This window comes from Acanthopagrus latus, chromosome 7 (genome assembly GCF_904848185.1).
Source record: "Acanthopagrus latus isolate v.2019 chromosome 7, fAcaLat1.1, whole genome shotgun sequence".
Lineage (NCBI taxonomy): Eukaryota > Metazoa > Chordata > Actinopteri > Spariformes > Sparidae > Acanthopagrus > Acanthopagrus latus.
The window spans coordinates 21,504,850-21,532,841 of NC_051045.1; the positions used below are offsets into that span (position 1 = coordinate 21,504,850).

Genomic DNA, 27,992 nt, shown 5'->3' on the forward strand with positions numbered 1-27,992 from the left:
ATGGAGTCCTGAGTATTCATTTTATTCTAAAAAAGAAGGAGACGTGGTCAGAAACTGAAATTAGGATTTTATTAGTAGACATTTCCCCCGTTCATTAATCTACCAAGCTGTCCACGGATTGGATGCGACCCCGTACAGTCCCCCACCTCAAAATAAAACATCTCGTACAATGTTCTCACCAAAAACTGTTTAAATACTATAAAAATAAATCAATTGCACAAAATAATATGCCATTTTGCTTTTGATTACCTCTGTGCAGCACTTGTACACACATACTGTATAACATTGACAACCCCATGATACAGTCCAAGAGAAGAAGCGTAAAGACACGTTGTTTGTTTTTTTTGTTTTTTTATAGAACACTCAAAGCAACAGAACAACTTGGATCTAGTTTAACCACAGAGCTCTGAATCAGCGCCGACGAGTGTGACCGTTCATCCAGCCGCTTGGATTGCGGCTAAAAAAAAAATCACTTTAGAGTCAAAAACTACTTTTTCAACAGTGACTGGTGTTCCTGTTTGGAAGTAACTACTGCAGCTGTATTGAGCTCGCACCCTGCTGTAGGTTCAACTCAAGTAGTGTTTGTGCGAATGATTTTTTTTATCGACTTTAAACCACTGATGAATTTTTGGACATTGGAAATTACAGTCCAAACAGTTTGAAATTCAACGCGCAGTCCGTCCTCTACACACTGTGGTAGTTAGTCAATCTGACAGATGCAACGGCCACAGCAAAATATACAAGTTAGGTTGGTGAAAAGATGTTCACGTGAAGCTGTGGTGAGACGCTCCGCTCCTCCGGAGCTCAGAGCTCAGATTTGTGTTTAAGTGAAAAAAAGAGAAATAAAGAGCCGTTTGGATTAGTTACAAAACAGGAAAAGAAAAAAAAAATGACAACAAAACATTTTCATATAACCTCAAACATAAATAATACACAAATAAAAAATATAAGGGAATGAGGGCAAAGGCAAACAGACAAAACCAAGAATTAAACTTGACGTGGAAATATACTTTAAAAACAGACACGTGGAGTATTAAGTTGGTCCAAGATGCGATACGAGGCTGGCTGTAGTGCCAAGTAGTTTGAAAAAAAAAAAAATCTTTTCCAATTCACTGGAATTCATTCAGATAAACTATGGAGCTGAAGTCATGAGTTGGAGATACATCAGAGTATTCAAGCTAAGAAGCAGGAGGGGTGTGTGTGTGTGTGTGTGTGTGTGTGTGTGTTGTTGGGGGTGAGGGGGACGTAAAGCTACTGTACACCGACGGACCAGACATGTACTGTTCATGTTGAGGTGCAAATATTGCATAGAGTTGGTGTTGTGAAGTAGCTCCTGAATGCACCGATGAAAAGCGAGACGTATAAACAGCTCCTGTTTAAACTGCCAGCGAGCCGTCTGCTGTTAGAAACACACTCATTCTCACCGGCGCACACAGGCCTGCAGGGAGTGTATAGTGGCGTGATGACAACCTGGAGAGTCGAGAGCTGTCACCTCATTATACGTTTATCTAAGTGAAATCTTTTAAACGAACAAGACACATTAAAACAAAACCTTTGACTTTGACAGCCAAAAAAAAAAAAAAAACACAAGATAAAGAGGTTTTTTTTTTTTTTTTAAATCTAATCTTGCATCTATAATGTTATCTAATGATAAAGCGCGTGCAGCTCTAATCTGAATGTACCAAGCCTGAATGAATGAGGTCTGAATGAATAAATTCAAGTCCCGCTCTGCTGGAATTAAAAGGCAACAGAGTGAAAGACATCCATCTAAATATCATACATCTGTTAAACTAAAGTGAAAGCTTCAGAGCAGCTAACGTTCAAATGTACTCACTGGGTCAAACGTGGAGTCGTGGTGTTGTATCTCGTGTCTGAGGTCGAGCCAGTAGCTTGACGACTCAGAACGTGCAGCAGAGAGACACGCTGTGCACAGGATGTCTCATGGAGTTAAGAGTTTGTGTACATGAAGCTCTAAAATACTTGACATCTAGTCTGTCCAGCTGTGTTTGTCCGTCCTAACATTCATTTGAGCTGTTTTCACTTTCTTGTTGTTTAAATTTGTTAGCGAATCAAAAGTCTGGTGTTCACAGTCTCCTTTTTCTCTACAATCAGTATCAGAAGGGGAAAAAAAACGAAACAAAACATGGATGGATTGTGAGACACCGTTCTCCAACATCCAATCCAGCCGGACAGCAGAATGGCTAACAGTGCATGATACGTTATATTACACTAATATGAATAATGTCTCCTTATGATAATAATGTCGATCTTGAGGGTTGACATTGTCAAATTCCCATCACTCACACAGCAAATCCACTCTCTCTCGTGGTTAATATGGCTTTAAGTGTCTGTACATATTGATTCACTCATTCATATGATGTTTGTGTATGTATGTTACTGTCGCTTACGTTAAATCAGTGTTTTGTTTTTATATTACATTATCGTCCCTCAGTGTCACATGGATGGTGGTTGTGTATAATCTGGGAATTAAATATCCACTTAATCGATCTGTAGAGATTGAGATTTTTACAGTGGGAGTAAATTTCACTCCTTTCAGATTCAGATTTATCGAAGGAGGCACCTTCAGATTTAACCGTGTTCTCTCGGCTGTTAAAGATTTTTCAGATTTCTTTTTTGGTCAGCAGGCTGCTTCAGGGCCAGTACTACTTTAAACAGATCAAGTCTACGTGAGCTGTTAAACCCTGACTTGTGATGCACCTGTAATGCCAGAAAAAAAAAGAGAAAAAACTTTCCCTGAAAATGTACAAACCGGAGGATGAAAAATCTAATTTTCTGCACTTGTGTGAAGTCCGTTTTGAATATCAGTAAACCTCAGTGATGACTCAGGAGCAAGCAGCTGCCGTTCAAGCTGCATATAAAAATTCAAGTTCAGTGCTGCTCTACATGTTCTTTTAGAAATCGGCACAGAGTGAATTTACATTGGGGGGGGGCACTGTACATTTCTACTGTAAGTAGTTATTCTCACAGACAAAGGAAGGCTACAGGCCAAGTGTTGTGACAAAAGAGTTGCATTTAGAGGATGCAAACCACCGAACCTGTGCTGCACTCATTCATCTGGTTCCACGTGAAGAGAACGTCAGATCATCAGTGGTGTGTTTTCTGATCCGAGGTCTGGTCCCGCTGAAGCTGCACATTCCACTCTGCTGTCGAGGAAACATTCGCTTTCTCGTACTTCTCTTGATTTATGTGAATGCATAAAACCTTAAGTTGAAGGTTAATGAGAGGGTAACAGGCGATACTGAATATTTCAGGGACATGACACATGGACAGTAACAAGTTCTTGCTTGCATTCGATGCATCTTGACCAATTGCACCAACACCACCTCTTTAGAATTTTGTTCCTTAAAGGGTACAATATACTATATATTTTTTGAGTACTTGAAAAGTTTGCCACAAAAGCAATAAAAGCTTCCTCGAGGTTGCATCTTCAGTCAAAGGAGCATTCACATCCCTGATTTCCCCGTTGACTGGGTGTCCGCTCATGTCCATAAATCCATCACAGGTGATTATGTCTTACTTCATATAGTTTCTACTCATAATTACTCATTAATGACACATGTGACCGTTTAGTGCTGCCATCCAGAGGCTCGGCAGGTGGATCCTCAGAGGAGAGAGTTTGATTGTAAAGACGTTAAACATTCAGATTGGATCTGTGAGTCTGATGACCGTCGTTTCACGCGTACCAACTCTCTGCCGCTGCGATTGGTCGGGAATAAAATGGGTCTTGTGCTCTACACGATGCCGGGGCAGAGAGATGGGAAACGCTTTGCTGGTCATGACGAAATCACACATGATGAAAATAAGACTGAAGTGAAGACAGATGTGGAAAAGACCTGCAGACTTTGTGACGTACACTTGGCTTGTGTGTAAATATTTCCAATCTGCGATGGGTGTGTCAGTCAGTTTAAAGATGATGAAGATGATGATGATGATGATGATGATGATGATGATGATGATGATGATGATGGGTATGTGGATTCTTAACATTTCTCTCCATTTTATGACAGGCAGATCATCGCGGGTTATGGAGGAGGAAGAGGACGATGAAGGCTAGAGTGCTATCAGTAGATGTTGGGCAGGTCTTGGTAGTTCCTATTGAAGTAGCCACCGGTGTAGAGCCACCCCTGGGAGCCGGTGTGAGGGTTGGTGCCCATCTGGAACCACCTGAACGACACACAAACACAGAGTCAATGCAATTCAGCAATTTGCAAACTAAGGACAATATTTTCAGTTTATTGTATTTAATGACTTTGGTTTATTTTTGTGGATTAATAATAACTTGGGGAGGTTATATTTTCACCCATGCACATTTGTTGGCTGGTTTGTCAGCAGGATTACACAAAAACTACTTAGCGGATTTACACCATTCTCGGCTGGATGATGGGTCTCAGGCCCAGATTAGGTCCCATTAACTTTAGGTGCGGATCTGGATGAAGGGACTTTTTCACTCACCTACTTTATAGGACGTTTTTCCAAAGTTTCTCAAGATTTTCTCAGGAAATGATGATGAGAAATATCTGGCGTATCTGGGAGGCTGGTAGCTATGAGTGAGTATAATTCCATGTAGAGGATCTGGAGTCATTGCTGGTTTAAAACTTGACTCATTGATAAAAGGGTTTGCACTATTGAGTGTCATCTAGTTTTCAATGTTAACCCTTTCATTTGTGAATTCATGCTGTTCATTTGTTTGATGGTTCAATATTTCTTCATCTTTAACATATGCTTTGCAATTACTGATGTTTAGTTTTGATTCATTTTTCATTTATTGCTATCAGTATTTCATTCAAAATTATCCAGCAACTGAACATACTTAAATATCAAAACAAAACCTGCTACAAATGTATAAATGCTATCACCATCTGTTCCACTTTCATTTGAATTATTCAACATCAGCAACAGGAAGACTTATCACTATTCTTATCGTTCATTATTAGTCAACAAGGCATCATTGTAAAAGTGCATTTGTGCTCAACCTCTTCTGTACAAAACAACTATCAAAAGCATCATCACATCAAAGTTGTTGAGCATAAAACTGAACATACTGTGACAGCACCTTCCTTGCTTGTCAATCACTTTTATCAATGCCAATTTAGAACCACTAATATGAAAAAGGAGACCAGATGTAACCATTCTTCTGTGTTTCTGTAACATGAAGAGCCTGATATTGTGCCGCTTTCAACATATTGACTAGACCACAACAGTATCCTCATGTTGGGAGCATCCATAATCAAACTAACACTAAAAGTTAGTATGCATGTGTATGTGCGCGTGTCTCCTACCTGGTAGACCACTCCTCATCATTCCTGGCTCTCTCCTTTCTGGCAGATCTCTGTTTCTCCTCCAGCCTCTCCTTCTCCTGACTGGCTTCATCTGCACAAGAACACACACACACACACACACACACACACACACGTACGATAATTGTACCATGTGGCTCAAGAATCAAGACTTGTGATGGAATAACTTTATAATTCCAAGGAAATTGAGTGTTTGCGTCACTGCTACGTCAAACACTATTCAATCACAAACTCCAAACAGTGACACAGACACCCAGCAGGTGGCAGCACTGTCTCATCATTGTATATTTTCTCTGTATCCCTGCAGAGATGGAGCATCACTGGAAAGTTTGTTTTTTTCCCCCAATTACTGAGAGAATATTCTAAATGAAACAGGATTTCATTAAAGGCCAATAAAAGACTCTTTAAATCCAGTTACCCATGTTGCCATTCTCCATGGCTCTGATGTCAGGTCTGAAGCGACAGTCTGTGGGAGCCAAGATGGCCTCCATGCCAGGCTCTAGCTCATTGAGGGACATTGCAAAGTTGGTGAAGTTGTACATCTAGGGAAGGAAGAGAAGCAATTAGTGTGTGTGTATGTGAGTGTGCGTGTGAGTGTGTACAAATGTAGTCTTTAGATGCATTTCTCAATCTATAAATGTATCAATACACAAAAATCATTAATAAAATCATAATCAACGCTGCTTTGTTGTAAAATCCATTGATAACATCTGTATATCTGTATCACGTTTGAGTCATCCAAACTTTTCATTAGGAGCTTTTCCAAAACAGACGATTAACACCAAATGACCAAAATGAAAGATTCAAAAACGAAACTGTGAGTTTCAGTTCTGAGGACTGTCCCTGAAATGTTCAGGAGCATTTCCTGCACGGCGTCATGTGTAAATGGGAGCAGTTGTCAATATTCAGGGAAATCTGTAGCACCAATTCTCCACCTCCTGAAGTTACTTGACTAATTTACCAGGAACTGTGCATAAACGTGGCTTTGAATGAGGTTGTGATTATCTGTCATGTTTGTATACCTGAGCAGAATGTGCCGGTCTGGAGTCTATCCTCCACAGCAGAGTGCTTCCTGGTACAACAGAAACTGTCTCCTGGACATCGGGCATGTCGTCTGCATCATCATTCTCTGCTCCTTCCGACTCCTCCTGGAAATCATACAAATTCAATATAACTCTTAACTTTTTCTAGCCTTTAACTATTACTTGGAAAACATGCAAAAATGCAAACTACAGCCTCTGTTACATTGGAAATGACTAAATGTATACCGTCTTTAGATACATCTATATCACAGTGTGTGCCTCAATGGGACTCTTTCCAAGCCCAGCTAGGACACTACACACATTTTGCTATTATGTTTCACTACAAATGACAAAGCTGACTAAAGCTGACTAGCTCAGCATCAGCCTACACAAGCCTGATAATTTACCTGAATAAGACCACACAGAATGCTGTGGACACCAATAGGAAGTCAAGAGAAAAAGAAATAAACAAATGGGAAACACCAGAATTATAAAGACACTTATTGAGTCTTTAAGCATTCTATAAAATGTTATACTTGCAGGAGCTATTACTCAGTGTTATGGATATATACAGAAATGTTGCAGGCCACAGTTTAAGATTTAAGAAAGCACAACTCTCACATTTTTGTGCTTCTTGTTGTCTCCTTTCTTCTCTGACTTTTTGTGGGCCTCGTAGGCCTGAGGGTCCACACTCCACATGCACTCAGTCCACTTCCCATAAATAACAGCGTGCTTCTTTTTACTGGACAGAGAAAAGACAAAAGACAGGAGGGAGCAGAGGAAGAGGAAGCAGGAGAAGAGTGGGAGGAGGAGGGGCAAGATGAATAAAAAAGGCACGAGAGGAAAGTAGAAGCAGTGTAACAAAAAAGAGAATAGACAAAGCGGGGGGAGAGGAAGAGGTGCACAGAGGAGATGGCAAAGAAACCGAGAAGTAGAAAGAGAAGATGAACAACCAGGTTGGTGTAATAAGTTTCAAAAATGCTGTAGAATATCAATACTGTAGATGACGTAGCAGTGCAGGATTAAACTCTAACCTCTTATCCTGGATGTATCCCTCCACTTTGTGCAGCTCTTTGCCAAACATCCCACAGGGCTTGAAATTCAACACACACTTGTCTCCAGTGCTGCAGGAGAAAAGAAGACAGAAAGCAGTTAATGTCTCTTCAACAGGTTGGTTTTAGTTAGTTTAGTTTAGCTATGGTGACATGGTAAATATTCCCTCAACACTATTATCGTGAAACATTTCTGTCATTTGTTTGAATTCAATAAAATCAAGAAAATTTTACTTTCAACAACTGAAATTATTAATATAATTTCATCAAACAACAACAGCAGATTAGTTTAAACCTTCCTTAGAGGTGTGATGTTGTGACAAATCTGTGACTGAAATTAAGTGCAAAATAAAGGTAATTTCAATCAAGCATTCCTTGGTTTTCCATGCAAAGGACTTTACCAATCAGTCCGTCAGCAGAGCTTAGTGCAAACTGTGCAAGACTGAGATCAGACTGCTTCACAGCTACTGGCGTGATTTTGTGCAACTGTGTGAACATGACACAGAGCGTGACAGAAATAGGGACAGTGCAAGCTTAGCAGAGCTTCCCCGGATAAATAAAGGTTTTAAAACAGTGATCCCAGGATTGTTTGCCTGAGAAGACACACAGAGAGTAAGCAAGCTGCTGGCTAAAGTACCAGAGTAAACACTGACAGAGTACATGAAGGCGCCGGGCAGGAATGCTGAACAGCTCTGAGAGCAGCAGATATCACAGTTTTACAGCGCTTTATTTGAACACGACTGTGGTCCAGCCTCCTCTGCAAGAACCCAGGAGTCAAAACTCTGGAGAACTGGGGTGTGTGTGTGTGTGTGTGTGTGTGTGTGATGCTCAGCGATGCTATAAAGCTGATGATGATTCCTCTTGAGTTAAGGGTAAATTAACCCCATAGATGACTTAACCCACCCCCAAATTACTTTTACTGTATATGAGAATTAATGAAAACTATTCCCAAGAAATGTAATAAATAAGTTTATCAGACAAACCCACTATACTGAATTTGCTGTCCAAATCACAAAACAAGCAATTGACAGCCATCATCTAGGGCCTCAAGACACAGTAAAGGGTATTTGTTTTAAATACTGATATTTTATAAACTATAGAGATTTTAATGTTTGTAATTCTTAACAACTCTGTATGTGTCAGCACGTCAATTATGTTAAACCAAACTGCACTCATGCCTACAAATCATATGATAGAAAAAGAAAGGAAAAAGGCACAATCACAGACTACAACGATGATGATGTATAGTTTACCTGTGGTTGACTATTTCCACTGTGCCATACTGCTCTATCCACAGTTTGCCCAGAATGATGTTGTGTACACAGCAGAAAGGGTTACTCCATGTGTACGCCTCGCCGTGTCTGGATGAGAGGAGTAGAAAAACACATTGAAGCATTTACTGATTTGGATCAAACAAGTGTTATATGAACACACACAAAAGCACACAGACAGACAGACACATACACATAAGCCTCTCTTTTGGACTCACTTGAGTAGCTCTAGTGTGATGGTCCCTTTAGGCTCAGCCTCGACGGCCCTGCCCCAGAACTTGAGTTTGGGGTAGATGGAGCCATGGAAGACGAAGTCCCCAGTTAGACTCTCTGCATGAAAGGCACTGACTGGGGGATGATGGGATACCTGCTCTGATACAAGCCGGAAGCCCTGCTCCTCTCTGTAGACAGCAGTGAAGAAGTGGGAGGATAAATAAACTGTTACAACTGTGAGACCTTAAAACGAACAGTGAGTGTGCGTGCGTGCATGCGTGCGTGCGTGCACATGTGCGCCTGTACCTGACGAGTTCATAGGTCTCTCCCAGCAGAGGGTTGAAGGGTTTTCCAGTTCTGTCCCACTGAGACGCAACTGCTGACACAGCAAAAGCAGCTACTGCCTGAAAACAAACAATAACAGACCATGTTCGTGAGTGTGTGTCACATAGAAAATGTCTACATTTGTCTGTCTGTGTAATGTTCGCATGTTCCAACCTTCCTTTTAGGGAGCTGGGCGATGAGTAAGTGTTTGTGTGTGTCAGGTGGATATACATGCATGTTAGTTGACACATCAAATCCAGTGGAACTCAGTGGATTCAGTGTAACCCTCTCTGCCAAACTGAATGTGTTTTTGTCATTTCTAATCTTTATTATGTAGCTCATGATTTCTTTAACAGCACAACAGTTAACATTCACTTACTAGTGTTAATCAAATATGTCAGTCATAACTGAAACTGAAAAAAAAAAAAAAAAAAAATCATTTAGGTTGACTTAATGACTATTTGATCCTGATGACTGGCTGGCTCTATACAAAAAAAATAAAGGAGGCATCACTTAAGTGTTGCTCATCATCGTCCATTATCTGCAGCACATTTAAGACAAAACCTCATGTAGATGTGGTTGTGGTGGTTGATGTGCGTGTGTGTACCTGCATGCGTTCTATGGAGTCGGAGAGCGAGCAGGCTTTGTTGATGAGGTAAGTGTGTTCCATGTATTCAGAGATCCTCTGCAGGAAGCTCAGAGGCTCGTTGAGGACGATGGGCATCGTGATCTTTGACAGTTCCTGTGAAAAACACAACATCAGATCTGTATTTTACATGTGATGTCAGCTACAAATACATTTCCTGTGTGAAAACATTTCTTAGATGCCCACCATCCCTGTCTATTGCTATTGGTTATCCATCATCCATCGCAGTGTGTCACTGTTGATATCATCTTACGACAGTTTGGTAGACATGCTTTCAGGACTAAAATCACATTAAGCTTTAAGCAGCCCAAACTTATTTACTAGCTAGGGGCTAGAGCTGCACGATATATCATTTGAGCATCGTCAGCTTGATGTACACACAACAGTCACATCGCAGGGCCTGTGATGTAGAAGGCAAATGAACTCATCTAATTTCAGGGTACCTGACACACATTCTGCATGCACAGTGATCCACCAATTACATTAGTTCTTATTCAGCAGACCACACCCCTGCACATGGAGTGAGTCCCTGAGCATAACACTGAAAAATAAGGAATGAACAAGGGAAAATCACCAAAAACGAAGAAAAAGAAAAGCAACATCAGTTATCTGGAATTATTTCGGCTTCAAGAAGGATGATATTGACCAAACACGTGTTCTTTGTCAACAGTGCCTAGCATCTGTTGCCACAACAAGACGTAACACAACTAATTTGTCTGACCATTTATGTCAGTACCAAGTAAAAGAGGTCAGATCATTGCAGGTTAATTGTCCACAAGATAGCAGCAGTGTAGCATAACATAAAATGCTATTCAGGTCATCTGATGAAAATTCCTGTTTTTTTGTCATTTTTTTCCAATATCGTGCAGCCCTACTAGGGGCGCTGCCAATGATCAGTAATGACAATAAAAATAATATTTAAAAAAACATAATTTTGATATCATGTTTATGATAGCAGGGTTATCCCCAGACAATGGAACGGTGGCGCAGCGCCGCTATACTAATTTTCAATGTTAGCTGCTTTGTAGCGGATGAGGGTGACGAGCAAGCGTCCGTCCGCCCGCCTGGTCCGATGGTTGCAACCGTCCCCCCCGATAGCGACAGTGGGTGAGGGTGATGAGCGAGCGTCTGACAGTTAACTGTTAGCTAGCTCATGTGCAGCATTGGTCTGCTTTGTGGTTGCTACTCATTGATTTACTGCTGGTGTTTGAATCATTTTTTAAATTCATCACAAGTCATTTATGCACATTTATGCAACAAACTGCACCTGTGCTTTTCCTGTGGGTTTACTGTGCACCAAAAACGCTTCTATTCATGCAGGGTATTTGTCAATAGCTGTGCGTGTAGAAAAGTAGCATTTAATTTCACTATGGAAATGTACAGGTTCTTACCAGTCCGATACATTTCTTCAGGATACTCCAGATACTGACAGAGTTTCTGGAGAACATAGGTGCAGGTAATGACTCCCTGAAATGGCAGAAAAATAAGAAATGATTGGGGCTTATTATATTACCCACATGCACACACACCTCAATATTCGACACTCAGTGCATACTTTCAGAAAAGAAGTTGTTGGCTATTATTGCCTTCAAGAGCATAGTAATGGTTTCATTAGCCATCAGTAATGTTTCTACAAGTGCTTTTAAACTTCAGAAGGCCTTAGCTGTGTTGCCAGGTTTTTTTAGCATCCAAACAAAAATATTTCCAGAGATGATGGTAAAATATATAAACAGTGACACACAAAAACACGAGAGAAGGAAACCATTTTGTTCCCCCATGCCTGCTGTCAGTATCATTGTGTAGCAGTACCAACAGTATCTGATCTAACAAACTGGAATGAAAACAGAATGAAAACAAAAGTTGTAGATAAGATGAGCATGTGGTCTGTCAGGAACGTTTCTCAGCCTGAAGATATAGAAATGCAGAGATGCTCTGAGAACATCATATTCTGATGGTATGAGGACAAAGAGGAGACCAGAACAGATCTGTTCACATGATTAAATTGAGGCCCTCTTTCCTAGAATGGCTCTAGTCAGAGTGAATAGATAAGTATTAAGTTTCCACCATGTATGTCCTTGCTGCAGTGAAATAAAAGACATTTGGCAGCAGAAGTCAGACGCTTGAATGCCTGAGTCAACAAAGTCAGTCTCCCTTTGACATCAATAAAAGCAGCTCCAATCACTTTCTCTTGTTTCTTTTATGCTGAATTTTATAGAGACACAATCATATTCCACAACACTGAACAAGCAGAACACGTCACACCAGACCAGATGTGATGAATCCTGACAATAAAAAGGCCCCATCTCTTCCAAACCACATTAACGTAACCACAACTTTAGTTAAATACACCTTTTAAATGTAATTGTCATAATAATAAAAAACTCAGTCTTTTTACTCAGTTTCTGATTATTTTATTTAAAAAAAAGTGGCAGCTTCAAATTCAGATGTGAAAAGGAAGTAAATTAAAATAATTGTTTAGAAATGATAAATATCACTAAAAACGATTTATGTGATCGGTTCATCAAGCATCCGATAAAGACACTTTCACAATAAAAGCATTCAAGCCTAGTGAGTAAGAGTTTTGACTCTGCCCAACACATTAAACTGGTTTGATTATGAGGCTTCTGAGAGCTTCTGGACAGCTACAAGCATACAGATACACCCTGCAGGAGGAATGCGTTGAAGGAATGCAGCACTACCTGTGTTTCTTGATGCCGTTCTCCTGTGGCACTGATCCGTTGTTCTTCTGATTGCCGCCTTCAAACACCAGTGCATCTTTGAAACTGGCCTCCGACACCCCTTCATATGACTCATCCGAATCCAGGCCTGTGGGGTGGAAGAGAAGATGTGACACAGGTATCATAGTGGACCTCTGCAGAATACATGCTTATCCACCAATATCATAAAAAGCTACCGGGTCAAATAAAAAATAAGTCTTCAGATTAAATAAAGATGCCTTGCACTCTATGAAGTTGCTGGCAGTTAACTTATTTGGAAGAATATGACTCTTTTGTTTGCTCACCGGCAATGCAGACATTTGCATACTGTTTTGCATCAGGACCTTTTTCCCTGTTTGACTGGCAGATGTCATTGATTGCCCAAAACTGTTTAAGCTAAGCGACTTCCTTAGTGACACAATGGTGGGTCACTTTAGAAACTGTAAAAATGCATGGTCATAACTCCTAAGCTTCAAGATACAATACAGGCCAGGCTCAGTAATGGTAAAAAAATAAACTGTCATGATGCAGCCATATCAAACTGTAGACCAGTGGTGCACTGACCGGCCGCATAAATCATCCACCCACCACCCACCCGAATGAATTACTCCCTCTGGTTTAGAAAGCTGCAGCCTCAAGAACATTTCACTCCACCTCTACCAGTCCCTGTAGGTTATAATGTCTTTAAATTATGTCTAGCAGCACAAGCATTCCAGTTGACTTCTTCATTGTGGGTTTTACTGACAGGAGAGAGGCTGCTTTCAGTCATGTTAAACACTTCCATGCACACAATAATGTCACTGCATCAAATATCGCAGGACATTTAAGCAGCCAAAGTAAATTCTGCAGTTATGAACAGGACAGAGGAAACTCTCCAGAGGAAACAGAATTAAACCTTAGCTTCTGAAATCAGGAGGAGGAAGGCTGGTTTTCTCTGAGTAAAGCAGCCTTCTGAATGTCTAGAAGAACACACAACACTGATCCTGACTGATCGGAGCAGATAAACAAGAGTTACATGCAGGATAATCTGAAAGTTAAGTAACAACAACAACAACATGATATCATCCCATCGCAAGATTGACTAGATTTCTAGATTACATCTTAACTCAGTGTCCTCGCTGGAAAACCACACCTGTCAAAAAACAGACACACCTGTAGTATGGAATGTCTGCTGTTCGGACAAATATTTGTTTATGCTGATGTGGCAATATGTTCTAGTGTACCTAGACCTGGGTAGCAGCCAGAACATGACCATGGTATGTGAGTATTTGATCCGTCAGGGTGGAGTTGTGTTGAACTCGAGGTGACGAGGTGAGGCCTTAACAACAGCTAAATATAGACAAACAGGTTTATTATCATTTTGTAAACACGCCTGACTCAGCTGTCAATAGTCCAGCACATAAAAGGTATCAGGTGTGTTCTTACCATGTCAGGTAAGACATTTTCAGATACAAGTTCATCACCGAGGCCTCTCACATGAATATCTAATATGGAAATATGAACCAGAATAATACTGTCTGACCACATTAGGAAAAAGGCATTTTTTGATAGAGATAAGATATATTATTAAAATATCCAATTCCCATTCAATTATTCAGATTCAAGATCAAGCCAAAGGCAATACTGGTTCAGCACAGGAAATCTCCTTATATGTGTAATACATACAGTAACAGGTCAAAGTTTTACAAATAAAATGTATTATCTAAAGTAAGAGGTCCAATAAGGCAGCAAAAAAACAAAAAATAAGACCAACCTGGAAGCCACCTGATGCGGATCACAGCTAACCCTATGGACAAGTACTAATGAATAATACATCTGCCCTGGTCTGTGCTGCATCTGCCTCCGATTAGTAAGATGATCATAATAATGACACAAAGGCCGGTGTACATGCACACAGACGCACATGCACGCACACACACTAGGATCTTTTGTTTATGTCTACATGGAAACAGCAACCTGCAAAAGACATTATAACAGTGACAGCACAATGACTGTACTGTACGTCAACATGGGCGTTTAGCAATATCACACGACAAGGACACAGTAAAGGTACAAAAACAAAGATGCTGATAATTGTTGGCAGGGAATAACACCCTACGTTGCCCTGCCCTTCAACCCTTCAGCTATGCACCAAAAACTCAAGCTATCAAACAGACACAAGAGGCTTGTGCTAAAATGTTTCTACCAGACTCACATTTTCACTTACCTAAATCCATGTCTCACAAATACCAGGATTCGCTGCTGTTAAACGCTGTCAATGTCAGGATAAAATACTAAAATGTATCTCTTCAAAGTTCATTTCTCTACACTACGGCGAGTCAGACCTCTGGAATGCAAGTCAAGCTACGGCTCTCATAGTTAATAGTCCTGATGCGCTGAAGGGACGCACAACTCGTACAAAACGTCCTTGTGATTTCAGAGCAACTCTATGAGGATTTGTCCTCATCAAAGTTACTTTGTAATTATCTAATGCATGGATAACAGGCCCTTCATGGTAAATGTAACATCAGCATGCAAGGCATCCAATGGGTGTTGACTTGGAAGACTGCTTGTCTAATCTCTTTATAGGAGCAGAAATCTGAAACCACTTAACATAAATCAATAAATTTCTGCCTCTACCGGAAAAATTAAACACAAGTTTCACACTGTAATAGGAACACGTTCTCTAAAAACATGCACACAAAATTATCTAAACACTTTTTTTCCTGTATCTATTTCTTTGTTTCTCCAAATAATGTACAAAAAACATACAGACATGAACACAACCATACGCTATCACAAAATCCAGGGTGTTGACATTGCTTATCATGACTGCGGGACATCAGACTTCTGAATTATTGAACTAATCATCAGACTAAGGCAGGTTAGGTTCCATTGGATGGTATTATGCTTCTATGATGGAGACAAAAAAGACCTCATCTAATTAGGACTGATAGCCTCCTGCTGCTAAAAACGGTGTCACAGATCCTGAGGACAAAATGAGATCCTGATAAACATAACTGATACCTACATGTATACACTACACACACACACACACATCAACCACAACATGAATAAATCAATAATCTCAATATACTGCAAAGTTTGAAGCAATAATAATTGATTCAGGAGTATTCACTCAAAGTTGATAACCTGAATCTTCGTGAATGAGTGATTTGCTGTACCAGTCGCTCTATCAATGAAGATTAGCGCCATGTTTCCAAAGAAAATGCCAATTCTGGTTGAGTTACAGGACATGCCGGAAGTTGAGCCCATAACTCACACAAGGCGCGCACACACACACACACCTACCTGTGACGGCATCGTAGAATTCATCCTCATTGCTCATCTTCCAGAGTCAAAGCCGACCACTCGTTCAGGACAGATGTACAACTTCTAGCACATGTTCCTTTAGGTGGCCACCCCTCAGAGTTCCTCTGGAGGGAACTCTGTTGATCAAGGTACCCTCTGGAGTGTCACCACCGAAACAGCACAATGCTCAGTCAATATCCAAGCAGGAAATGTCCCAAATTTGGTTTGACCACAGGGAGATGTCGGTCAGAGCCAATCGGCTGTTTGATCAACAGACAGCACGTGCACGCTGATGTAGCTTCAGTGTTCAGTTTGTGGCTTTGTTTGGCTTCGTTGGGAGAAGCACATTAGTGACCTGAAGAGACAAAAAGCAACACCAACTAAGTCTTCAGTTTCTGAATGTACAATGTCATTGTAAAACAAGAGCTGTGAGAGCAGGAGCAGGAGACCTGTGTTTACAAGAGCCATAGTCAGAATTGACAATATGTCTAAAACAGGACTAAGATTTGAAGCAGCCTCACCATGGTACATGTAAACTCCAATATAGTGCTGGAAAAAAAACAATGTAATTGCTCAAATCAAGTCTGTATTTTAAGCACCATTGTGGAAAAACTATGTATCTTCACACCTACTGTTATCCTCCTACTTCAGAGAATGACGTCTTAGGAAGTTATACAATAGGATTTTTTCTGTAATTTATGCAGCAATGCTGGAGTGAGAACTTTCTAAAGAAAGCAACATGCTGAGAGACTGAAAACATACACCTGCCTCCGAAGCGGCTGTGCAGTCCATACACAGATGACACAAAATGTTAAGGGCCATTCCCAGCTATCTACCAGCCGAAAATCTGCTTAGTCTGTCTGAGCAACAAGCTTGTCTATCATGGCCCAGTGAGTGCAAACAGAGAGTTTTCTAGTCCAGTGATTACATAATCAGGACAGCACTGTCACAGGCATTCTGGGTCTTTGTTACCTTCTGTTTGCTAATTTGGCTCTCCAACATGTTTAACTCCAAACCTCAAATGGCCGTTCAGCTTTCAAAGCCAAAACAAGAAATTCAATTTTGTTATAATCAGTTCAGCACTTTGAAGATTCATCACTTTGAGTTTTAGCCCCACTTTATACTAATATCACGGCAGTAAAAGCAGGTTCAGACGTACCACTGAGCAACAAATGTTAGAACAATGTGTTTGGCAGACAAAACTATTACAGTATAAAGACAAGCCTTTAAGGTTTTCCTTTGTTTTATGATTTCAGACATCCCTGTACTCACTCTCTCTCTCTTAATATGAACTAATCACTTTTAAGCAGGTCAGTTGCCAAGTATGAAAGAGGTTTCTGATTGGCTGCTTGCTTTGTTTGCTCCAAGTTACAAAAATAAATCTGGATAACAGCCTTTGTCTTATTTTGTTTGGTGCCATGAATTCTGGGCAGGCTTTTTCTTTTGAGTTTATCAGAAGTGGGCAACTAGGCACATTTATCCACTTTTTTCACTACATTTGTTGCATAAACACAAAAACAAACTTGTTGATTCAAGTTTTCTTAACAATGTGTATCATAGTGCTTGCAATACACAGATGACAAAGGCTGTAATTCCAGTTTAATTAACAGTTCATACAGAGTGAAGTGACGCCAGCAGGTTAAGGAGTCTATCAATTAGTCACCCTTGGAAGTGAAATAGGTTTTGGAAGGAAACGCTTCACTATGCCAGCAGCAGAACACTATTCTGCTGTATAAAAAAGGGAATATCTCATTTCTATCACTAGACATTCTTTGGTCTGGTAGTACTGCCCACTTGACCACATTTATCACTTTGACACAGAGAATACGATCCATGATGGCACAAAGTTAATCCACTTGTTTCTTTCAACACTATAACCGGCACACCTGACCTTAGTAACACTGCACGAAAAACCAGACAGGCATGAATCAATTTTATCACAATGACACAGCCTACATGGCAAATACCATGAATGTTGACTTACACACTGACTCATCATTTGTAGCAGAGGCTCAGCAGAAGGCTAGACCACCAACATTACACAGTCAAGCTAAATACAGTTCTCTATCTACTTTACATTCATTTATTCATGGTTCTAAACATCAGGACTGAAGTTGGATATCAAATAGCCTGCTTTTAAGTACTGGCAAAAATGTGTCATTGAGTGCAAATAAAAAGGGACAAGCAGTTGATTTTTTACTTCATAAATTGTATTTCTTTACTCAACAGTAATGCAGTGAGCAGTTAAGCATATTTTGTGGACAACAAAAAGGTGGTAAAAACATGTTTACATTGCCTCATCTAATTGAAAACTAGATTAAGCTGGCAGTTGTATGCCTCTATTTGAGCTGCAGTTTACATTTATGTCTGTCCAGACTAATAATATACAAGATGAAGATTTTGAGGTAATTGAATAAAAAGTATTGAGTGTATGAAAGGAAGCAATTGCTGATGATTCCAGGGAATAATTTCCAGTGAGAAATATGCCATCTTCACTTAGACACTATTTTTACAGAAGACTACAGAGGACTGATAGAGATCCTTATCACATGGTGCAACGACAATCACCTGAAGCTCAGTATCAGAAATGAATGAGCTTGTGGTGGATTGCTGCTGTGTGACTATAAGTGTGCACATTTTTTGAGAGAAAAAAACAGTGAAATTCCCTGTATGTGTTCACATGCTTGGCCCCTGAAGCTGATTCAGAATACAAAGAAACTACATATTCGAATCATAGATGCTTCACACACATGTTCAACCCAGCAGCACAGAAGAGTCATACAACCATGACAGTTTCATGGAGCGACCCAAGATTAGTATCCGCAACTAAGTATCTGATCAAATGTGGGCAAGCTGAAGCTGAATAAACAACAGTAACTGTTTCATGTGTTTGGTTGCTTGTGTGTTTTCTATTGCACAGGTCTGCTGAATGAGATTCAAGGTCCCTACTGACTTTTAAGGCCGTCCATGTTTAACATACTTTGCACATATATTTTGCAATCCTAGAAAGATGTTGAGAGAGGGGGAAAAAAAAGAAAAAGAGCTATTCAGTGTTCCACACTTACCAAAACTAATAATCAACAGCCGGTTAAGACATAACTAAGAGCCTGAAAGCTACTGATTAACTGTGCCTGAATGCAGTCTAGGACATTAGCCATGTAGATGTTTAACACTGAATGTCATCTGCACTTATACCTTGTTCAAAATGGCTTAGTTCTTCAATGAAAGGCTGCTGCTTTACAAGCAATATACAGAGATCCATTTAGGTAACACATAAGAAGTAGATTATCATTCAGTATTTTTCCAAGACTTCATTGCCAAGGTTGTCAGAATGACAAAAGCTTTACATACCTGTGGTGCAATTTAATCCAAGGAGAGACAAATCATTTTGTACATTCATTCATTCATTCATTCATTCATTCTAGAATTTGAAGGGAAAGGGTGCTCGTTCTCTCTTTCCCTTCCTCTCAGTTGCCTTTGGCACAGTGGAAGGCTTGTACCAGTAAAGTAAGTAAAGTTAACGCCTTCAGCACACAAATGAACTTTGGCCAACAAAATAGATGACAAGCTGGTATTAGATTGTTCTAACAGCTAACGCAATGTCAAACCTTGCGTTTTTTTTAAGCTGTTGTGCTTTCATTGGCCAAATGAAATAACAGATGAAAAACGTAGGTTTCTTGCTTTGTCCCAGGCACTGGGACAATATCTGGATATTGTCCAGATATTTTCTGTGTACTAATAAACCAGGTCCCAAAGTTCAGTGATGCATTTCAGTGATCAAAAGATACAAAGTCACCTTCCCAAACTACGGCCTGCTTCTGCAAGGTGAGTCGCCAAGCCTACAATTTTGATGATGACCCTTATTGGGCACATGTCTGTGGATCATTGCTTCAGTTGTAAATGTTCTATCAGTGCTGTGTGATTATAACAAGAATCTACAGAAAACCAGATAAATTAGGCAAATATTAATTAACACCACTTAAAAATTCAAATGAAACAAGTATCAGAGTTATTTCCTCTATAAATTGCGATATTTTACCATTTCATTAATAGTTTGACATTTGTGACAGGCAAACACTGAGCAATTTTAATGAAAATCTTTACTGAAAAGTTTAGGTCATTCTGCAGTTACTGCCACATTTCAACAGACTATATCTTTTTAATAAAAATGACAGGCTAGTGTGTACAGATGCCTAGTCATGAAATCTGAACAAACTGGAATACAGCCTTGAGCATTCTGTCTTGGAAACAGCAAAAACTATTCAAGCAACAGCATGCCTACCTGTGTGTCTGTGAATAATGCATACATGGCCAAAAGTCTGATTTACATGAGTTATTACAGGCTCATCATTTTGCTCATAGCTGAGTTCACAATTTACAACCCTGCTGCTGAACTGTTGGATCCGTTCATAGCAAGAATAATAATGCTTTGCAGAATTTTTTTTTTAAGATCTGAGATAGGCAGCATGAATATCTTCCCAGCTTTAACTTAATAATAGATGGGACAGGAAGGGACATAATTCTTTCCTGGTATTTCAGCCTGCCTGGGTTGTAAGGCACTACTGACTGCAAGTCACCAACAATTTAAGAGGGGTTAAATGCTCAGCGTCTGTAATTTTTTTGACTGTATTCTAGCTAGTTTACATGCTGCTCCCAGCAATGAGCTGAAACCCAACCTGGGAGTCACCACACAGTTCTTAGTGTGAATTAGGTACCAGGAAGAATTTTGCTGTCGACATGTCTGACGTCCCTGCAGTCAACAAATTTAATGCTCATATTCTCAAAAGAATACATTAAAAGCAGACACGTTTTTAAGGCTGGTGTGCACAGAATGTTCCTTAATTGTTTGGCAAAAAAGTATGACAACCACTGGTTGAACGACAACCCTCAAGCTGTGCTTGGCCTTTCAACCTCAACTCTGAAACCTAAATAATTTGGTATGCATGTTTGAAAAGAAAAAGGACCTCAGAGCAATATCTTGGAATGAATGAATTTGACTAAAATGTTAATCTCAATTACTCTTAAGAATGCCTTAGCAAATGAAAGTGAAATTAAATATTTCAGTGCCCCTGATAAATCAATATTATTGCATTTTTTTTTATTCATACAAACTAAAACCCACTAAACTATACACTAAATTGCAGTTCTTATCTTTATTTTTATTCAATCAGTCTTGTGTTTCTAATCAACTAACTTTTCCATACCAGAGCTGTGTAGATTAAAAAAAAAAATTAACACACTCACACTTACACACACAGAGAGACAGAGAGCTCTGATTGGCTGCGAGAGGCTCTCGGATCATATTACTCATTCTGTCACGTCCATGAGCCGTTACATAACCATGACAGCTATGGAACCCATACATAACTAGCAAATCCCTCCATATAGCTTATCACAAGTAACCTCAATCTAAGGGTCTCTTCAAAGATACAAAGATGGGAAGACTCTAAATTTCAAAGTTTAACTTCTACATAAGTAAACTTAGTAAAGTGGTCTAACAAAAATATCCTTTGTTCCAAATTATCATCAAGGTTTCCAAATTAACAAACTCTATAACCCCATTGGCCTCACCTATTCATTTGGCCGTCTCAGCTTGTTTCTTTCCAATGACAAATAACCTCATTACCAATCATTTGAAACCTCAAAGACAAACCTACCAGCGCAGCTGTTCCATTCATAAGTCCGGTGTACAGACACTAGCCTAGCAACGTGTCACTGTGCTGTCCTCCGAGGACTGGCAAAAACATCCAAAGCTGCAGGGACAAAGAGCGGGAGGACCAGATACAGAGGGAGAGAGAGAGACAAGGAGAGAGAAATTAAGACACAAGAGCTGTTGCCATGCGAGTACTGAGCAATGATACCACACACACACACCTCTTTGTTTCTCTTTACACACACCTATCTCAATAGGTAACACACCTCTGCAGCCAATGGAACACAGACCACAAGTCAATTATTACAGACACACACACACTCTCTCAAAACACACAACTAGATGAATGCTTGTTGATATGTATGATATATATACAAAACTAAATAGGACTGGTGAAGTTCAGTAACTAGCATGTGAATAAAAATGGATAATTGGTGCTTTTCCACTAATACCCAGGAACTTGTAAACCAAGGGTCAACAAGTACATTTGTCCAAGGGCCAGGATTTCTCCAAGCAGACACTGTAGGAGCCAGATTTTTAAAACAGAAAATAATAGTGACACTTAATTGGCAAATGAATGTTTGATACTTTTAATACATAATAAAGTGACGCTATAAGTCCATATCGGTATGAACAGACTCCTAAAAAATATGACAAATCCATAATGACAGCCAACTTAGCAAGAAAATGCTCTATCAGCTCTGCCAAATAGGCAGCCAGTGCTCCATACAAAGCTCACAAATCAACTAATGACTGTGACCTTATTTCAACAGAAAGGCCCCAGGAAGCAAAAAAAGTACCAAAACAACATTTAGCCACTCTCTTGACAAACTGGGCCGGTTCCACTGGCAAGTATGGCCCTAAATCTTTGTACTACCTCCAGTAGGGAAGGGGTCTATTATGCTCATCGCCACTGACTATTCCAGGACAATCCCTGTGAGAGTAACACCTAGTGTACCATGCTCATTCAGATGGCAACAAACCAGGGTAGCATCACCTCATTTTTCAGCTCAGGTTTTTTTAATGAAACTTCAAATGTCTGTTGTCATACAAAAGCCCACCATCCTAAATGATAAATCCTCAGATAAAATCTTAAATGTCAATATAGTGATTGACTGAATTTAATGGAGTGCCAATGTAATATATGCTGCTGTCCGAGTCAGGGTCATTCTTTGACGACCCGGCAACAAAACAGTCAGCTACCATGCAAAATACCCAAGCTGCACAGTATTTGAATGTTGATTTAAAATTTGAATGTTAGCATCATGAATGAAGCTTTAAAGCCTCCAACTATTCTGTATAGCCCTACAACACCAGTCACCAGTCATTTATTTTGAAAGTAGTCTCATCATACTGGAAAAATTACAGAAATGTCTTGCTATGATATTGACATTTGACCAATCTCCTAGTTAGCCTGAAAAAAGGAAAAAAAAGAGGGCAAGCAAAAAAAAAAAAACCCTGTATACCCTGATATTAAGGAGAAGAGAAACCAGAAAAACTGGATTTTCTGACATTGTCAGTCTCCCATTTCACTGCCCCATGCAACTTTCCAAAAGTCAAACATCACATGGTTGTCCAACAGTGAATACAAACAACAACAACAACAACAACAACAACAACAACATTTTTGGTTGCTGTCTGATGTGCAAAAACAGTTTCTGTCACTTTCTCATGGTTGTTGAGTTAGAGTGGAAAATAAATTAGAAAGGGATAAAAGGGGCCATTATATCCTGAATTAGATAGGTTAAGTTTCTTGGGCTGCTAAGTTCCAGGTACTCTTTGGTCAAAAAATGACTACCATCACACATACAGGACAATTCATTGTATAATATCCATAAAGTATGCAAAAGACCACAAAGCTGTTTGAAAAAAACAACTCAGATAACAAATATCGTACTGCTCTCTACTGATGAATATTGTTGCACATACTTTATTGTCACAAGACCGTTTTAAGCACAAAGTGTAAACTCTCTGAAGAGAAGAGTTATTCGGGTGCCTTCACAACTGGGATGTTTTTTTCACTATAAATTGTTTCTGAGGTGCAGATTTTGCAGACTGATTGTCATTTGAAAATCTATCAACATGCCTTAAAGGTCATAGCTATGAGACTATGGTTAGGATATAAAGGGGATGGGTTTTCATCTGCCAATTCTAGAGACAGAGGTAGGGTGACACTGTCGCTTGAGAAGCAACATTTGGATCAAGAAGCACAGTCAGGCCACTGTGTCAGAGGGAGTCCAACACAGAGCAGCATTTTGCTTTTACTGTGCATTAGTGCAGAACAGTACACCAGGGATGGAACTGTATAGGGGTTGTGTACTCTGCAAAGAAAGTGGTAGGTAATTTAAAAGGTAAAAGACTCCCTGTTTTAATCTCAACAACACAAAAAGAGCTTATTGGAAATGTGGGGAAACCAAAACAACTCTGTATCACAGCGACATCTAAAATATACCCCAGCTATGATAGTTTCAGAACATCATCTACTGTACATCATCAGTAGGACACATCAGTGCTGCCTAAGGGAATGGAAGTATTAGTGCATATCACAAGACCCTTAGCAAGAGAGAGTTTAAATATCAACAGCTGACAAACAACGACTTATTACGGTCCGAGCACAAGTATGAAATCAAATTCGCTCGACCTCAATCACAAGACTAACCTCCATTTAGCACATCCACTGACAGCAGTGAATTGGTAAAAATAAGCACTAACATCACCAACATCTATCACGGTCTGCAAAGGGAGAACCTGCACTGCTACATTAACAACTGCTCAGTAACAACTGGTTTTCTGAGCAAAGACTTAAACTAGTCCAAGATTTTCTGTTCTGCAATTAATCTCACCATTCGGTTTTGTTTTACTCAAGAAGGTGGCTTAATCCCCATGCTGAGGATAATCCAAAATTGTTGACTGATTTCCTTTGTGTCACTGTCTCAGACTAAAGTGACGAGTGCGTCCTCTTCAGGTTCTTCCTGCCAGAAATCAGTGTAAATCCCGTGGGAACGAAACACTGTCTCATTCTGAACAGGATGCTGAGCACACCATCTCCCTGACACATGCACACACACACAAAAAAACACCATTCAGTGTAGTGTGAGTCAGCACGTTCCAGTAATACCTGCTTCGAAGTTAAACCTGCTAGGATGCATTGAAACTAACCTTCAAACCCTCAACCAGGTCCTCCCTTAAATACCAACACTGTGACACTCCTAATTGAGATAATCCAGTATCAAACATGTGCACAAAAGCAATGTTGTCATCAGCATTGTATGTGACTGTACTGGTGTGTTACTCGTTGAACACTGGTTGCACTGGTGCACCTAAATGTCCTTCATATATTTTCATTCCCTTTCCATTTAGGTCATTTACAATACATTATAAACGTGCCGATACATGTTTCTCTTCATTTAAATCATACACAACAGTTTTGGTCCATTTGCGCAGCAGTGTCACCCTGCCAGATCTCAAAATAAGAAGAACATTAGAGTCCTTCCTCATCAAAAGAGAAGTGTTTGTTGACGTGGTCATTGTCAATAACCAAGAACAGAGAAGAGACGGCCAAAACCAAACCACGATGACCAACCAAACTCTTGCACCTGGTCTCCCCATACCTTGAAATGCAATGTGCTATAAATAAATACATCACTAAACCATCTTCAGTGGGGAAACTGCTGCAGACAGAAACTACACAGAATTACAAGGACTAACTGCAGACCTTTTCAGTTAATCATGTACAAAACACCAGCAAGACTGCATCTAAAGTGGGGTCCAAAATGACCATGTTCACATTACACCATGTCTTTAACAAACAATCAGTGAGTTAAGTTTCTAAATGTAGTTTTAAAATGACCTCAGTACTATATAATAATTTAACTGCTAAATGCAGAAGCTGACAAATTCCTGCAAGACATTTTAAATAGTAGATTTCTTATATTTATTACTAATATTTGCCAGTATTTCAACACAGTGCTGTTATGATGTTTAATCTGAAGCAGGCTTGTTCCCTCAGTTTGTCCCTGCTGACAAACATGAACTCCCTATGACCATGAGCCAATCAAAGCAAAGGAAAACAATACACAGGCTGCCTATCAGACAGGCTCCTCGTTGGCTACCTGTTACTCTGCTCTATCATAAATTATACATTCAGTATTGTTTCTGTTGCCTGGATGGTTGCCTAGACTAACTCAAACTGTGCACTATCCCCATGTGGAAGCCCTCTGTAGATTTTTAAGACACACAAAAAGAATTGAAGCTGTATTGTACAAATAAAAAAAATGCACAGTTGAAAAAGGGAGCGAGCAGATCTAAAACACTACAAATTGAGTGCCTAAATAATTCACGATACATCTGCCTTAGCGTGTGTTGGTGGTGCCATCACTGCAACATTCCTTGCAGTTGTGTTGAAAAATAGCATTTAGGACATGTCTTGCAAAATCTCTTTCCTGTTCCCTAAAGTTTAACCACAGAACTCAAAAGGACATACTGCACAGTTGAAAAAATCTCTAAGTTGTTTGCAGAGTATAAACACTTATGTAGGCATACACTAAATCAACAAACACGGAATAAATCGCTCATTCATGCATAACTGCCTCAGTCTGCTGTTCTGCACAGTGGAAGGAAGGCAGTCCGCTGGTAGACTGTGATGCTCCCCTCTCAAATGGAAACCATCGCCATGGCAACTAACTAAGGGGGTAATTAAGGCACCTTAGGGAGGAAGACGCATTACAAAATGACAAAAGCTGTAATTCCATGGTGAATGGTCTGGTGTCTCGTGTAATATACCAATAAAATCCACAGGTGTGTGTGGTCCTGTGGACAAGTCGTAAACAAAATGTTAAGTGCAATTTCTCGGGGACTGTAAATAAATTGATCTGTAATTAGCTGTTTAAATGTTATTGACACAATGTTGTGTACCAGTATTACATGTAATAAATATGTATATCTATAAGTGTAAGTCCAATATAGCAAACTTTTTCAGTGAAATAAAATGTATGCTATCACAGTCTGCTGCCGACAACTTTTTCCTAATTTTCCAGTTAATCAATCAATAAATTACCAAACTAAATATCAAAATAATATAATAATAATAGTGGCGACAACAAGAAACATCTTGTTTTCATATAATGAATTAGCTATGTCTGTCAGCAAAATATTTAAGTATCGATACACATTGACTCTGAATATTTGAAATGGTTTCAATAAAAATATTTCGCAGTATTGAAACACCATTACTAGCAAGATGACATGCACCACATAGCCCCACTCATCCAGAAGTAGGTGTACTTGGATGCTCTTGTTCTTAACTCACAGTACACAAGCCTTGTCATATTTATCTTTGAATGAAAATCTAAAATGTTCTGCACTCCAACTTTAGAAAATGGCAGTGCTCAACACAATCTAGGGATTCAATTCATTGTCAGTCTGGCAACAACTTTTACAGATTTATCTACAACAGATAAATACTGAATGTTGCAATAATGTTAGGACACTGAGGACATACGCTCAGTATCTTATACTCATATCAAAAAGTGAGTCTGCATTCTTGTCCATTATTGTAATGCAAAGTTACCAAGTGGAAGTCAAAATACTTTAATATACGACACAACAAGATATCAGAAAGACTCTAAACGGACTCTCAGTCTTAACGTAAGCAGCAGTGTAATCTCTGCCTCTGAGGGACAGAACATCAGGGAGGGCACACAAACAGCCTGCTGTGTCAGTGTAAGCATTGGTGTCAATGACCTCAAGTACACCAACGTTAAAAGACAGAGCTTTGTTTAGTCTGTCCTGTGAGTCAGATCGAGATGGTGATGGAGGCGGCGAGAGGCCAAACAGGCAGGGGAACATTCCCACTGTTAGCAGACAGTAAAACGCGATAGGAGGAACTTTAACCTACGCCTTGCCTGAGATTCAAACTCAGGACCGGATAACTTGCTGGCACAGCCAGCTAATACGTTAAAAATAGCCAGAAATTAAAAATGTCACTCAATTCAAGCTGAGAGACGTTGATGGAATCCTCACTGTCCAACTTAACAACGTCCAACTCGCTGCACAAGAGCCAAGGACAACCCATCCCAAATGCTACGCTACCGTGAAATGTTCGCTTGCTAACATTAGCAAAGCCCGTGTAATTTAAACAGCATATGAGCTGCTGCTTGTCCCAAACAACACCCAGCATACAGCTGCAACTCTGACAGGACGTCAGGGAGCTTTTTGACAGCCAGTATCAACGTTAGCGGGCGGGCTAAAAGAGAAAAAAGGTGGCTAACTAGCGATGTTAGCAACCGTTCTTGTACACTAAAGGCATAGCAAGTCTTGTGCCATGAAAAACATAACAAAAGGACACAGACAGAGTGGGAAATTGTTGGTTGTCTTACCTCGGATGTTTGTGCAGGGTGAATGTTTTGACAGGTCCAAAGAGATGAGCAGGAATTTAGTGTAGCCTGGGATTGACACAGAAGCGGAAGTCGCTGGTACCGAGGGCG

At 39.9% G+C, this 27,992-nt stretch overlaps 2 protein-coding genes across 6 annotated transcripts in view; one reads left to right on the top strand and one right to left on the bottom strand.

Annotated features, from left to right (window-relative positions):
• bsna (bassoon presynaptic cytomatrix protein a) overlaps nucleotides 1–1,585 on the top strand; it is a 167,238-nt gene extending 165,653 nt beyond the window's left edge. Inside the window, exon 19 of the mRNA XM_037103471.1 lies at nucleotides 1,193–1,585. The gene's annotated coding sequence lies outside the window, so the exon portion shown is untranslated. The remainder of the gene's footprint in view (nucleotides 1–1,192) is intronic.
• On the bottom strand, nucleotides 55–27,992 carry LOC119022520 (oxysterol-binding protein-related protein 2-like). 5 transcript variants are annotated; one of them, XM_037103478.1, is made up of 15 exons: nucleotides 27,885–27,986; nucleotides 21,512–21,607; nucleotides 15,855–16,209; nucleotides 12,546–12,672; nucleotides 11,238–11,313; nucleotides 9,808–9,942; nucleotides 9,183–9,280; nucleotides 8,882–9,064; nucleotides 8,646–8,753; nucleotides 7,375–7,464; nucleotides 6,962–7,082; nucleotides 6,341–6,466; nucleotides 5,737–5,860; nucleotides 5,301–5,391; nucleotides 55–4,185 (listed from the first exon to the last, which is right to left on the bottom strand). In XM_037103478.1, the coding sequence occupies exons 3-15, from the start codon at nucleotides 15,889–15,891 to the stop codon at nucleotides 4,083–4,085; spliced, it is 1,419 nt and encodes a 472-aa protein (XP_036959373.1). In that variant the 5' UTR covers nucleotides 15,892–16,209; nucleotides 21,512–21,607; nucleotides 27,885–27,986; the 3' UTR covers nucleotides 55–4,082. The 5 variants fall into 5 exon arrangements, with proteins under 5 accessions (XP_036959373.1, XP_036959374.1, XP_036959376.1 ...); XM_037103479.1 differs by lacking the exon at nucleotides 21,512–21,607 and having other exon boundaries at nucleotides 27,885–27,992; XM_037103481.1 differs by lacking the exon at nucleotides 15,855–16,209.

Bases quoted from the DNA above. Each gene is read 5' to 3' on its own strand.
- LOC119022520 (XM_037103479.1), bottom strand. From the start codon at position 15,891: ATGAGCAATGAGGATGAATTCTACGATGCCGTCACAG. The intron at 8,754-8,881 runs GTGAGTCCAAAA...CCTCTCATCCAG, and splicing joins ATCACACTAGAGCTACTCAA to ACACGGCGAGGCGTACACAT. The intron at 6,467-6,961 runs GTGAGAGTTGTG...TATGATTTCCAG, and splicing joins ACAACAAGAAGCACAAAAAT to GAGGAGTCGGAAGGAGCAGA.